Source organism: Gavialis gangeticus, unplaced genomic scaffold (assembly GCF_001723915.1).
Source record: "Gavialis gangeticus isolate Ggan-Ray unplaced genomic scaffold, GavGan_comp1, whole genome shotgun sequence".
Taxonomy (NCBI): domain Eukaryota; kingdom Metazoa; phylum Chordata; order Crocodylia; family Gavialidae; genus Gavialis; species Gavialis gangeticus.
Genome location: NW_017728994.1, coordinates 42,262,919 through 42,277,895, shown reverse-complemented (window position 1 = coordinate 42,277,895; position 14,977 = coordinate 42,262,919). Strand labels below are relative to the sequence as shown.

The following is a 14,977-nucleotide window of genomic DNA, read 5'->3' as shown; positions in this document are numbered from 1 at the left end:
CCCAAGCCACACCTGCCAGTCCCCTCACTCCGAACCCACAGCCCCCTGCACTCCCAGACCTGCTGGAGGGGCCCCAAGTGTCCTCATCCTGACTGGGTGCTGACCCAGCGTGGTGGCTCTGATTCATGCAGGCAGTGGTGGAGTGTGTCCACCCCAGCGCAGGCTGGAGGGCAGAGGAGGGGATGCTTCTGGCACCCCCACCCTGGGATGAGGCTGCCATGACATGCTAGGAAGTCTGGCCACAGCCCTCCTTCTTCCCCCACTTTCTCTCCGGGCAGCATCTCCTGGCTGCTCAGCCCCTGTGAGAATAGGCACCAGCCCCTGTGCTGCTGCCCAGCCACAGAATTACCTGCTGCTCTCAAAGGGTCCCCCCCACCCACTCCTTTCCCCCACTGGAGCGGCAGGCAACCCTCCCCTGCCCCACCCCTTCAGCCCTGTGACAGCCCCAGCCCCCACATCTGCCCCTCATGCTGTAACCAGATGTCCAGGATTTTGCTTTGCTCTGCTGGTGGGAGCAGGGGGAAGGCAATCAGAGGCAGCAGCGAGCATCACATGGGTTTGCACATGCCCTCAGCTACAGGCAGGTATGTCTGTGCTCCCTGCTGCCTCTGATCACCCTCACCCTGCTCCCACCAGTGGAGCAAAGAAAGATCAGAAGGTTAAAAAAGAGGACGTGTCTGGGAAAACCCAGATGTATAGTAACCCTAGGTAGTGCTCCACATGCCACTGGGCTGCGTGTAGGCTGTGGCTGCATGTCTGCGCATGCCCCTCCCCCCACTGCTGCAGCCACCCAGAGCCCACACCCAGGCTGCCACCACTGCCCTGTGCTTGGGGGGGCTAAGCCTTCCTTTGCCTATGGTTGTATGTACATCAGTACTGAATCCCCAAACAAAGCACAAAACTACATTTGCCCATGCAGATCTAACTCACCATCAGGCCCCAACACATAGAAAAAACAAAAACTCAAGGCTTACAGTGATCTGTGATTACAGAGGGATGGGTATAATGATCCAGGTGGTCCCTTTCAGTTATATGTTTATGGCTTCTGATAGGGTTGACTGCTCCATGCATGTCTTTTCCTAGCATCTGATAAAGTGGGCTTAGAAAAAGCTTATGCAGCTCTGATTTAGTTGGTCTATAAAGTGCATCTCTACGCTGCCTTCTGCCTATCTTTTGAGCCATTTACAACTAATCTGGAAAAAAAACCCAACACAGATAGATAGATAGAGTGCTGCTTCCCATTATGTTTATATATAATTACGTATAATATATAAAATATTACATCTATATGATACATTACATTGTATGTTATATATAGTTACACATATGTATATATATTACATGTATATATAAAGTGGTAAACAGTACTGTATTGGGCAATACAGTAAATGGGTAACATCCTTTTACTTTCTTTTTGTAAATCTGATTTTTTAACTAAATAACTCCAGTTAAAAGAACATATTTCTGGATCAGATAAGAATTATCAAGCCAGATTGTGGAACTTCTACCCAAATTGTAAAACATCTCACCTACTACTAGAAAATTCCTTTGGGATTTCCTCCAAGCATTTTTCCTAGTAGGCAGCCTACAGCTAAATCACCTTCAGTTAAGGAATCATCAAATTTCATCAGCTAAATCAAACCATGGAAAATCCTGGATGCTGCAATATATGTTGCTAGTCAACTGGCAAGTATTTTTTTTCAGAATATTTGTTGAATCAATGTCCCAGTATAGTATAAGGGAATGCTGTGTTATTGAAATTTTTGTTTTGTTGAGATATAACCACAAGTTCATTAAAAATCCCACTTTTCCTTATTAATAGTTTGTGTAGATAATGGCATTAGTTCATAATGAGAGCAATAAGACCTATATTGCTCACAGTGGCATTATCTTCTTATATGTAAAATGACCACACAGAAAACAAGGTAATACAGTCACCAACAAAAATCTCCTAGGAAGGAGAAACAAGATTTTTGAAGGACCACAAGAAATTATCAGTATCTCAGTCTTAGCTGTCATCTAGGGAATGAGTATAAATATACAGCCTATAAATCTGCCCCACTCATTGGAGATACTTAAGATATGGTTAACATCACTAACCAAAACAATCTCACATCATCCTCATCTTGCAACTTGTTCTCCTTCTGTCACCTCCTGATCACTTGTCCCATTTTAGTTTAGACTCAATTCCATAAAGGAACTGCATATTCTATTATCTTTATATTAGGTTATCCGTTTCCTCAACACTTCTCTGTCCAGCATAGAGCAGTTCAGCATTCACTAGATAGACAATAAAATGCATTCCCATGGACAGTGTGGGTGGAAGAGTGAGAGATTTATTCATTTCTTAAGAACAGCTGTTCCATTTCTAAATTTATCCTTGCACTTCAGCACTGTAATTTATGTTTCAAAATCACCCAGATAAGTGTGTCATAGCAAAAAGAAACTAACTTCTCGCAATCTGACATACAAGACCCACCATATCAAAACTCTCAATCAAAGTGAAGTGGGATATTTAAAATGTACTTAGATCTGAGATTCTGCAATACAGTAACAAAGGATAAGCACATCCAGACTTCTTCAGCTTATTCAATTTTGTTATTGATTATTTCCAGTCAACTGATAGAATGGGTTACACCTCACTGCAACAAGGGAGGAAGTAGCCATTGTCTTATTTCAGACACCTCTGCTTCTATATACAAGCGGGCACCTAAAAAGACAGTAGCCATCAAATAAACAACTTTAAAGAAAAAGGCACAGGCAAGACACATCTGGGCAAAGGTTTCATCAGTCATCACTTTGTATGCTATGAAAGAAGGGCAAAAAAATTAAAAATGTGGAGTGATAAATGCAGCAAGGAAACATCAGGCACAGAAGCACAGCCCTGGGGAAAAGCCGAGAGAGAAAGCTTTCAGGTTGAGTGCAGGCTGAACGGGGGTTGGAGCTGAAGAGTAAAAAACTATCTTCACTGGTTTAATTCTTGCTGTAGTCAAGGTAACAGGCCTTCATATATTCTTTCTAAATAAGCAAGATTACAAAGAAACACCTGACTCCATTTCCAATTTCTCTTCTTAATTTGAACCACCAACAAAACCCAGAATATTTGGCTAACCACTTGGCTCAAAGAAATGGTACATTATTTCCTATTGTTCTTATCAATTGAAGTTCCTTCTTCCTTTTCTGCTACTGCTTACTAGAAATATAAGAATAATGAAATTTTCAATATTGTGCAATCTGCAGATGAAAGACATTCAAGAGTTTACCTCTATAACACTTCTCATGTAACACTTCTGTTGACATCATGTAAAGTATTTCTCTGTTCTAACCAACACATGAACAGCCACATGGTCCCAATGATTCTCTAGTGCTTTGTAATGAATATTCATTATCATCTATATAATTCACTGGAACACGCATAATAAGAAGCCTACATGCCATTTAAGACTATCCTACTGCCTTTGCAGCAGCATATTCTGTAACAGTCTCTCTTGTTAATAAGCAGAATGGAATTATAGATAATTAGCTATAGACTAGTCCCTTTGCCTGAGAAATCAGGAGGAGAAACTGATTATACTAGTTAGATATTTCACTGGTGCCACTCTGTTCATTTACAAAGGATGTACACAAAGTCCTGTTTCCCTTAACACTATAGGTTAAAAAAAAAAAAAGTGTCAAGCCAAACCTGTGCTTCAAAAAAAAGTTCCAATCAGCTCCTGCATAAGCTGCAGGTGCGCATGAGAGCACTTCAAGGCTCTGGTGCACCCCCCAAGGCTTGGAGCAATGTTCAGCTGAACAGCTCTAGCCATGCATTCAATTTAAGGCACAACAGGAACCAGCAATAAAGTTATTGCAGGTATTTTGTGTAATAACTTTGTGGCTTATTCCCTCTTTTATTGCATCATTAATTGCATGAACGTGTGGCCTTTTAAACTCGTTAATCATGTCTTAAATGTAACATCTGCCAGGGGCCTGATGCACAGAGCTGCCAGCAGTCAATGCTCCACCTGCTCTGCCTGTGCACTTCAAAAGAGAAGCCTTTTTGGCTTCTAATAAGGCATAGCTGAGATGTCTAGTAACTTAGGCAGTAGCTTCTATTGCTTTAGGTCTTTCTTCACGAAGGGACATTTAAGCGCTCCTGAATTTAGCATGGATAAAGGCTGTGTTTTAGTACACCCATCAGTTTTACACAGGCCTGTGTGTGCGCATCAGCTTTACACCAGGTCTGTGATTTATGGTAGCACTTAACACCTTCAGTAAAACAACAGAAAAAGAGAGAGTGTGCACATGCATACTGGTGTGGGAAATTTGTTTGAATAAAATAAAAACAGAGGGAATATTAGCTCAAACTTCTAATTAAACCTAAAGGGGGAAAATATTTGATATTTGAAGAATAATGTTTTTTAACTGATTTTCACATCTTTACTTTTTAGTCAGATTGAGATAATTACTCAAGTACCTTATTGCATAGAATTTTCAAATTAAGTATAACGAAGAAAAGCCAAAAATCTAATGGGATAAAATTTATTTAACGTTTCCAGTACTAGATCAGTCAAATAAGCTTTAAGGAAGCACCTAACTTTCTTGATCTTTATTTGCACCCTGCTGAAGCACCAAATGATTAATTACCTATTATTAATTAAGAACCTTAAAAGCATTTATGTTATATCTTTTATAATCATCTCTCCATTTCCACTTACAGTGAGCAGTGCTTGCCAGCTCATAGACCTTTGGCTTCTAACTTTCCTCCCTGTCTGAAGAAAGTTATTTGTTTGCTTTTTATCTCCAAAGTTATAAATCAGAGATGTACAGCAAGACAATCTCAACAATCATCCCTCACCCTATTATCTTCTTGCCATATGTTAATTACATACCTGTAGTATGGAAGAATCCCAGGCACAAAGCTAGTGTCTAATAAAACTACATGTCTGCCTACCTCCTTTTTTTAAAACTAGGCTAAATACATACACAATAGAGAACCAGCAAAACAAAGGGGTCACTAACTGAAATTATCCTTTAGTTTGTACTGAGCTAATTCTTCTATTTATTTCATACTACAGTAAACTGAGTAATATATTTGACATCTATAATCTTAGAAAGGTAAAAGAAAAAAACACTTGTACAGCCGTCACTGAACCCCGCTTACCAAAACGTATGTGCTACAATATTATGCCAACCCACTTTAAAAGTCAATCTTCAGGAATGTCTTAATTCACTTTAGTTTGGTAAGCTATTATTCAAGGAGAAACTTGTGTTCGAAAGTCACATTTAAGCATTTTTTTAAATCTCCCTGTATATGTTAGAAGGAACATTTGATATATGGGACCACTCAACCAGGACTTCAGTAAAAATGTTTTTATATACTCTTTTGCCCTCGAAGTTTACCTGAGACTTTAAGAGTGATCCAGAAACACAGTGTTGTTTAGGGTTTTTTTAAAAGCCAATGATATAATTACAAAAACACAAAGGAGACATGGAGAGAGTGAATACCACAACAGGCCTAAATTTGAATCTGTGAGATTCACACATTAAAAACAACTATGCTGCCAGCAAGCCTCACGTATACATCACATCAGAAGAAGCTGTGATTTTAGGAGTGTGATGACAGTTCTATATCCATAACTCTGTCCTAACAAGGCACACGCGTTAATCAGTTTACATCAAAGTTACTGGGAACACAAGGTCCATGACTAATTTGCATCAGAGTGAACAGATTGCAGTTAAAGTCAACTTTAGTTTGGAGATGCAGCAAAGAACTTCCAGTGATCCCAGAATACAATACTGCATCTTTTTCCAAAACCTCTGAGTGTGTTCACATTTGACCTTTAAGCCACTGTTTACCATCACTGTGTTATACAGCACATCCAGATACCGTACAATTCATATTTTTACTATTATTATTACAAATGTAAGGAGCCACTATAAAAAGGACACAAAGGAGGTGAAATATACTCAACACAAAAAATAATACCCCAGATCTATGTATCCAGCAATTTAAGTTATTTTTGTTCCTAAAAACTTGTCTACTTTTATATATGTGATGTTATTTGTGAGAAATAGCACTAAATAGTGAACCAAGCCTGGGACTGGGAGGCTAGAATTCCTGGGCTAGAATTCCAATATGTTGCCAACTTGACATGGGCCACAGGGGAAGAGATTGATTTGTTCTTCAATTTCACCCATTTGTGAAGCTGAACAGAATATCTAGGTGATTCATTTTAAATTTTGTGCAGGACGTGAGAATTTTTTTCTATTGACATCAAGTAGGTTTTCCCTAGCTTTGAAAGCTTTGAGAGCAATAGATAACCAAGTACGTCAGTAATTCCAAGATTGCTTCATCTCTCCAAGATTATAGTTTTCTCAGTCAAACCAGCACAACATTCCTATTTCTGTAGTTATAGGCTTTCTTCCCACCTTCCCACCTTGATGGTGTTTTTAAGAATGAGTATCACAAGGCAAAATCATTGCCTTGAATAAGATAGTTAGCCTTCATTTCAAACACAAGCTTCCTATTATTGTACAGTACATTCAGGAATTCAAATCCAACTGCAAAAAAAATTGCTTGGAAAATTCTGTGCTAAACCACAGTATAGAACAGAGACACATCCTTTATCTGGTTCGTTTGTCAGCTAACCAGTTCTTGTAATGACAAACCAAGAATGTATATTGTGACAAACTGAGAAAAAAATCCTATAAATATGGCAGAAAAGAAAAAGCATCTATCTTAGGATTTGCTTATATATATTCTGCATAGTATTAGAAACAAACTTTAATGACCCCTTCCCCCTCCTCCCATTTTGTGTTTTTTTCTTTAGCCTACAGCTTAGAAATCAGCATTCTGGCTAACAAGTCGCCCCTGAAATATTCTGTTTACCTTCTGAAACCACCAGTTACGGTCACTAAAGCGTCTGGTGAAAACATGCACACAGTATCCTTGATAAGTAGGCTCACTGCATCTGCTTCAGCCTTAGATACATAGGAAACAATGTCTTCATAGTGGAGAAACCCTGAAAAGCAATATTATATGATAAGAAACAAGTTTCAATCACTAGGTAAAATAATTAGGACACACACAGCATTAAGCAAGCCCAAAATAAAGCTGATGGTAACCTTCTCACAAAGAAAGCCTAAAAGGACTACTCAATTCATATGAAGGACATGAGACTGCTAACCATTAGGTGCAGGGTCAGGGTTATGACTAAACTGCTCTCCAAATTATGTACCTACCCGGAAATTACAAGCTTGCTATAGAAATTACTGGATAGAGTGTCATTCCATGTGTTGCATAGGATTTCAGACTAGATCTTCTTTTCTTCTTTTTGTGTCTTTACACCACATTTGACCATTTTGTTATACATGCTTGTGCCCATTTATTGTACTTTGTGAGATCTTTCATCGTACATGTGCCTTCAAGCAATGGGCGTTGCAGCAGGTGTTGCACTCCAAACCATGATTTTGATGATTTTCAGACTATGTGTTCATAATGGAGTTTGTGCTTTTAATCTCTCAAAAGATTATTTTACTTTCATGATATTTAAAGTATGATGCTACCTCTCGAATGTCAATTCAAGAATTTTCTTATTCTCCCAAAAACATAATTGGGAGGACCTGTTGATAAAGATTTCAGTCTGTCTTTAAATCTTCCTTACGTACTTTTTATCTCAGTGAAAGAAAATCTTTAAAAGGATCTCAAAATTTGTACCCCTCTTGTAAGAGAATGCTTCCAGGCAGGTACAGGGCACCCAAAGGAAATACTTCACTAGTAGATTTTCTTAGAAGGTCCTGTTTTCGGATGGGCTATAATCCAACAGGTCCAAAAAAAAATATTGTAATGCTGAGGGCCAGGATGGACTTTGGAACTACAAACTACATGGCTCCAAAGCCACGTTTCCAAATAGAAACATGGCTGTAAGGCCTCATGGTGCCCTGCCCGGTCCCATGTGCTGGAACCTGCCACAATAAGATTGGAAGGTCCTTACGTTTCTTAGGAGAGCTAAGGGGAAAGTGTCAGGAAAGATGAGAAAGAGTTTGGGTTCTTATATAATCTTGGGAGGCAGAGAAGAATAGGTCATTCTGCATATGTTTTTCCTAAATCTGACTAGCCTAAAGTCTATGGTCTCTTTGAGAGCGAATACCAAGATTCCAACAGCCTAAGACATCAGTGAAAATTTACTCCTGAAAACTTTATCATAACAGACATTTGAACACTGACTTCTATGAAAAAATATGCAATATTAGTGTTTATAAAAACTGTCTTCAAAGAGTGTCAGGGAGAGTGTCTCCAGAGCAGGATACAAGATTGTGAACATCACTATCTAGTATACATGAGAGAGAAAAAGAACATGTAAAAATTGCATCTATCTGCACAATGATTATTGCAAAAAATAGCAAATGGCATGAGTTAGGGAGTTTCTATAGCATCCATACTAAGTGTTAAATGAATGGAAGATTAAAGAAAATATAATTTACTATCTCTAATTTTCGAATACATTGTGATGACATATTTTCCTTTTATAACCTTTATATGGAGTTAATCCTAACAAAAGTGAGGAAAAAAATGGTATTGTGGTATTTTTACCCTTGCATTTATATTAAATTATTTTTTCTTGCAATGCACTGAAAAGGCACATAAGCCTAGGAAAAAGAGGTTTAATAACCTGTTTTGAAAAAGGAGACTAGGATAAAAATTTGTGTTTTCTTTAAACAAGAAATCCATAGTTGTATGCTTGCACAATAGCTGGATATCAACTTGGGACCCTTAACAGTAAAAGCACAAGGTTTTATAGCTTGAGACAGATGGGATGTCTGGATGAAGAGTGTTCTCTTCACTTCATCTTGAATAGAAAAATAATACAGCGAGATAATTATTTTTTAAGTATTAAAATTAGAATTAGGGTGTTTTTACACGTGCTCAGAGGTGGGGGTGGGAAACATTTTAATTAGAGCAACTCTCGAGACCCACTCTAATTAAAACGCCCACAGTGTCTCATGTACTCATCATCCTGCTTCTCAAAATGGCAGCAGGGATGCTTCAACTAAAGATTGTTCAACAAGCTTTAGCTAAAGCACCCCCACCACTAGTTTGAAATGTGGGGATGCTGAATACATGAGATGCTGCAGCATGCTGGAGTGTTTTAATTAGAACACTCCAGCAGACTCAATTAATCAAGACTAATCAGAACACACTGGAGCATGTGTATAGGTGCCCTTTGTGGCTTACTAGCATGAGGAATCAAACCCAGGGCCAGTGGCAACAAAAGTTCAAACCTTGACTAATCATGTTCATTGTGGATCTCTAGTGACTGAGAAATGCCTTGGAAAATTCTTCTTGAAAACAAAATCAAAACTATTTTAAAATCCCCAGAGGCTCTTCTTCCTCTGGCATAAATCTAGCTGGATCTACATATTTCCAGTTCAAAGTGAACTAAAGACTTTTACTACAGTACCACAAACTGTTAAAGTTGACTTGAGTTTGCAATAAGCTTCCTAGGAAGAAGTTCTATTAAAAATGACTCAGCTAGCTCCCCATCTAAGGAAAGTTCAAATGAAATGTATGGGTTGAAAACATTAGAACATTTTAGCTATAAAAGTTGAGTAACACACATTTGAATAACTTTACTTTTTGGCTAAGTCACAAAAAGTCCACCCCCTCCAGCATAATTAGAATCCAAATAAAAATGCCAGTCTTCCACTCCCATCCTGTGCTGGGCAATGACATTGCTCTGAGGTTCAGTCCTGTCACACAAAGTCTTTGCACATCAGGATTGTGCCCCCACATGCCTACATTGGGCCCTCCCATGAGCCAGGCTCCTGACACTATTTGAAGACAGGGCCTCACATAGCCCCTCCCACCCCCACCCACTGGGATCAGGCTACAAAGTCTCACACTGGTCCTGCCTGGTCCCATGTCCTGGAACCGGGCTCTGGAGCTCTAAGTGTCAGGATCAGGCCCTGGGGAACCCACACCACATGCTGGAATTGGGTCCCAGGGACCTGTATTACCCCCACTCAGCCCCACATACTGGTGTCAGGCTCTGAAGCCCCACACTGCCACCCACCCAGACCCTAGGTCAGGCCCTGCACCTCCCTGCACACCTCCCTCATGTGCAGGGCCACAGGCTGCAGGGCTTCCCACCAACCAGCATGGAGCCCCATAGGCCAGATAACATGGCACCAAGAGCCAGATCTTGCATGTGGGCTGCGGGTTGAACCCACTCTGGTCTTGAGTTGCCAGGCTGGGTACCCTAAACAGTGGAGCCAATTTGCTCTATAATTCAAATGTACCTTCCTTTCTGCCCAGAGCTTATGTACCAACCTGGGGTTTCTGGAAAGTTTGTTCCCTCTAGTCTTTCCTAGCTCCAATGCTGGGGTGTCAAGGGTAAATCCACAGGGTGTGTAGCACCATGGTCATACCCCCATTTGGTGGAGCCACACATGAGCTCTCAGTGTGGGGGGTGGCCAGAGCCCCTTCTTACCCGCTGCTCCAGAACCCAGGGACTGAAAGCTGCCACTGCCTCTCATCCCTTCCTTTTCCTTGCTTCTGAATTCAGTTGGGTAGAAGGGGAAGAGGAAGGGCAAATAACAGCATCCCATGGACTTTGGAGATACCCAAAAGCAAGGCCTACAGCCAGACCCAACTCCAATCAACTGATATGCTCAGAGTTCCCTGCTCACATGGAAGAGTCCACAATGAGCACGCAACAACCCAGAGCTCACTGAGCATGTACAACACAGGCAAAGTGTGGGGGTGCCTCAATCCCCCTTGCCCTGTTCTTGGATCCACTACTGGCTAGGGTCAAACAAAACCTTCCTTAAAACAGGGTAAAAATAGCCTCTCCTATCCTACAGCTATGTTTTGGATCAAGCAGGGTACCCTCAGCCCTCAGTTTCTTTCCACCGCAGACATTTACCAGTCCAAGAAACTTTTCCATTTAGTTCCCTTCCTCCCTTCAGTTCTGAGCTAAAACTCTCTCCTTCAGACATAGTGATCACAGCTTGGGCCTATACTTCATTTCTGGCAGATTTGGACAGCTCACAAGAATCCTGTTCTACCCCAGCAACATTCCTCCCTGCATATCTCCTGCCTCTTTTGTAGAGTATCAACAGCACAGCCTTCCCTTACAACCCTTCCCCTTTTTTACTGAACCACTGGCTGCCTTTTTATCCCCCAGCATCTACCTATTAGTCAGCCAGTCTTTGCCACATAACTTTACTCATTTCCTCCCAGATAAATTGGGTCTGGGACAGATGTAGTCAATCCTCTTAAAGGGCCAAACTCATTGAAAATGGGGAGCACCTATATCAGATGGTGAAAAAAGACCCACGAGACCCACCAGTTTGTCTTTAATCTGGGACTGTATGAAACTGGGTGATTTCAGTATCTGTCTCCCTTCTCTGATAGTTTGAATGCCTGTAAATCAGTCTAGTACTTCTGTGAGTACCTAGCAATGTCATTTCTAGAAACACCCACCTTTAAGATGACCCTCCTGGAATGATATGATTTTACCTACGAACAGGAGCTTAGAGGCTGATTGACATTCAAAATATCCTGACTATCTACATGTCAGTCTGAGACACTTATACTCAGAGGGTTTGATCCTGCAGGCTGATGAAATAGATTCAGATATGATTTTTAAAAGGAAGAGATGTACCCAAAATTATACACTGAGTATCAGCGAATATGAATAGAAAATAAGGGTGAATATAAGCAAGGCAAGCCGAGATCCTAAATTGATATAAAAACACACTGGCGGTGCCAAGAGAAAATATACCAACATAAGCTCATTCCAGATTTATTTCAACAGGTCGATTTACTCCTGAACTTGGTCCCTAGTAGGTGTGGCATTCCAGTTAAAGTCTCATTGAATTTAAACAGCTGCAAGATCTGTTTGGAATCAGAATTTGGGCCATCCTTAGTCATAGGATGAAAGACACTGTAGATGTGAGTGCAATATTTGTGAGTCTGCACCAGTACTTAGTATACAACTTGCCTCACTCTATAGGACTTTACTAAACCAAAGCATATTTCACACACTTCCCATATTAAGGTTTAGAATGAAAACACACTTCACCTCGTTCTGAACCATACCTTGTGCTAATTCTGCTCTGCTGGAGCTCCCATTGTGTGAACATGTTTGATTTTAACAGCTAACTTCATGACACAAATTTTCCTGTCATTTTTTTCAGCCTTACTCTACAGTATGTGATAAGGGTCATGTTAACACTTTTATGAAGAGGGAGCCTACCAAGTCATCTAAAGTTTGTCAGACTGTGTAGCTCAAAAGAACAGTTTATTGAACTTATATGAGCCTCCATTCAACATCAGTAGGCCTGTCAGCATCTCCTTTTATTATGGGAAGTGTCAGGTAACTTTAATAAGACACTATTGCTTATAACTTTGCCAGACTTTAAACATCTGAGCTGAAGTTTTCCATGCTGAGTGTCTGCTGGAAAATTTTCAGCTAAAATGACTGAGCTATTTTTTAAGGCCAAGAAAAATACAGTATTTTGTCCATGTTAAAAAAAATTCTTGTGATCTTTTCTTTGAAAAGTTGTCCTGCCCCATGCTTTGACAAGGTGTGGCCTTTCTGTCAGTCACGTCCCAGTCATGTCCCCCATGAATCCACCCAAATGTGGCAAAATAATGAGCTTCAGTTAATAGAAATCCCTGTTGTTGGCTGCTAAATTACTCAAAGATGCAATGCAAATTGAGCAAGTACCAGCCTCAAGTTGAGTGGGACTTTCTCTACAACTGCAGTTTTGGGCTGCTGTGGCCAATACAAGACCTGCATATGGGAATCTGACCTGAGTGTAGTGAGCCTGTTTCTCCAGTACTTTCATTGTTTACAATACTGGGCCCAAGCAGCAGGGAATAGGAAACTGCCTGACAAAGGTGACAGGAGCTGGCTTGCAGGATTGGACAGGAGCAGAGGCATAGATTCACACAAAGCTCCTGGGTAGGGAGATGCTACAAATTGTGACTTGCATGAGTTGGCAGAGGGAAATAGACTAGAAGTTCAGGTTGGAGGACAACTGGGAGAGGTTGAACAAAGAGTCTGAGCCCAGGAGTTGGGGAAAGAGTGGGACTAGCTACACAAAGAGAGTACAACTGGGAATTAAGGATGAGGAGAAGGATGTAGAAAGGGAGATAAATTTGAAGAGCTGATCAAGTGGGGGAAAGGATTAGCAGTAATAGGGCAGGGGAATTGGGATAAGAACGTAGTGGAGCATGCACTGAGGTTCCAAGCAATCCCAGTAGGAAAAATGGAACAAGGAGCTAGTAGAAATGAGGAACAGGGGTCAGAGAGGCAACTAGAGGCCATGTAGGAGATAGAGACAAACTGGACAAAGAATGAAAAGAAAGGAAATTAGGAATGGCTAGGCAAAGAGATTATTACTGGACAGTCCAGAAAAATGAAATTAGGAATTACATCATAGGAAGACTGCATCTGGGATCAGAAAACCAAAGAAAAGAGGACAAGATAGGGGTGAGGTGCTGGAATGGGAAGACAGGGCTTAGCAAAATCAGGCCAGAGGGAACAGGGCTGAGGGTTCGCACCTGAAAAAGACAGGACACATGAGAGGACTGAAAAAAAGAATCCAAACCCAATAGAAAGCACCGCTGTTTCCAGCTTGGAAAGGAACCTGATTCCTGAGCTTCACCTTTCCTCTGCTATGAGCGAACTTCTGAGAAATGCACTAGCACCTGCCCCTTCTGTCCCTTCTAGCAGTTTTACCATTTGGAGGAGGGCCTCTTCTTTAATCTATGAAATTAAATCCAGGAACTTTAATAATGTTTTAAAGTCAAGCCCTCACATGTTAGGAAATGCCAGAATTAAGCAGTTTTGAACAGTTTCTTTACTACATAAATCCAGAATCATTCTCAAAGCAGGTCTATCCTACGCACTGCAGAACTCAGGGAACCAGTGGAAACAATAGCATGTGCTCACGACATTAAATATCGTATCATGAATCATATACACAAAAGGGCCAGATTAATAATGCACAACCATAGCTCTGCCATTCCCTAAAATCTCAGTGCTTGAATTCACAACTATAATAATGTTCTTTAACATAATTTTTTACGTGTAAAAAAAATAAGGAAGATTTTTTAAAAGAAGATATTGTTTTATCTAATTTAAAGAATGACTATAAGAGTTAACATATGCATATGTTTTAAAAGAAAACATCCTTTAAAATAATAGTACAATATTTCAAAAATTCTTTTTAATATCATAATTAAATATTAAAACTATATTAAGGCAAGAATATGAAAAAGGCCCTATTTAAATTTTGAAAGACCTATCTAATTAATGCTGTTTTCAAGGTAGTAGAGCACTGAGACACAGATTTTTTAATTGGATTTTACCTGCTATCTGCATTCGTGACAACTTCAGAGTCTTCTCAGCTTTTACTTCTTCCAGAGTTCGAAAACCCATTCTGTACCATTTTTCAGTAGTCTTCAACCCCACTCCAAACACAGAAGTAAACAACTAAAGCAAACAGAACAACACACATTTCAGTGCAATACAAACAACTGGTTTGCAGCTTTCTGAGGGTACACTGGATTAACAGAAAGTAAAACACAAAAAAGTCATTAAACAAACAGGTTTGTTCGAAGGACTATAATGAGAGCAGAATTCATCCATATCTAACTAACTTCAGATGAGTATAAATTCCTGTGTACAATTACCCTGTTCAGTCAAGTGCTTTTATACATTTATTGTCTTTTAGGAACTTAACATCTAAAAAATAATAGGTAGTGTCCCACCCACTTGGTATGAGTTAATTATAACTGCACTTTGATCAAAGATTATCAGTAGGACTAAGAAACTATACTTGTTTTCAGCATTCAGGGATGGAAAGAGTAATTCTATTTATCTTTATGGGTATATACAGACATTCAAAAACTAGGGGAGGAATCAATTTAAGCAGTGGTGATGCATATGGGGTGCATGGGGGGGCACGTACCCCCTCTGAG

The 14,977-nt window shown here is 40.1% G+C and overlaps 1 protein-coding gene across 15 annotated transcripts in view; it reads right to left on the bottom strand.

Moving 5' to 3' along the window:
• Nucleotides 1–14,977, bottom strand: part of DNTT (DNA nucleotidylexotransferase) — a 464,208-nt gene that overhangs the window by 204,975 nt on the left and 244,256 nt on the right. For all 15 annotated transcript variants that reach the window (XM_019502672.1, XM_019502670.1, XM_019502663.1 and 12 more), the window contains 2 exons: nt 14,366–14,489; nt 6,872–7,004 (listed from right to left, as the gene is read on the bottom strand). In XM_019502672.1, coding sequence (XP_019358217.1) covers nt 6,872–7,004; nt 14,366–14,489 — 257 coding nt within the window. The remainder of the gene's footprint in view (nt 1–6,871; nt 7,005–14,365; nt 14,490–14,977) is intronic.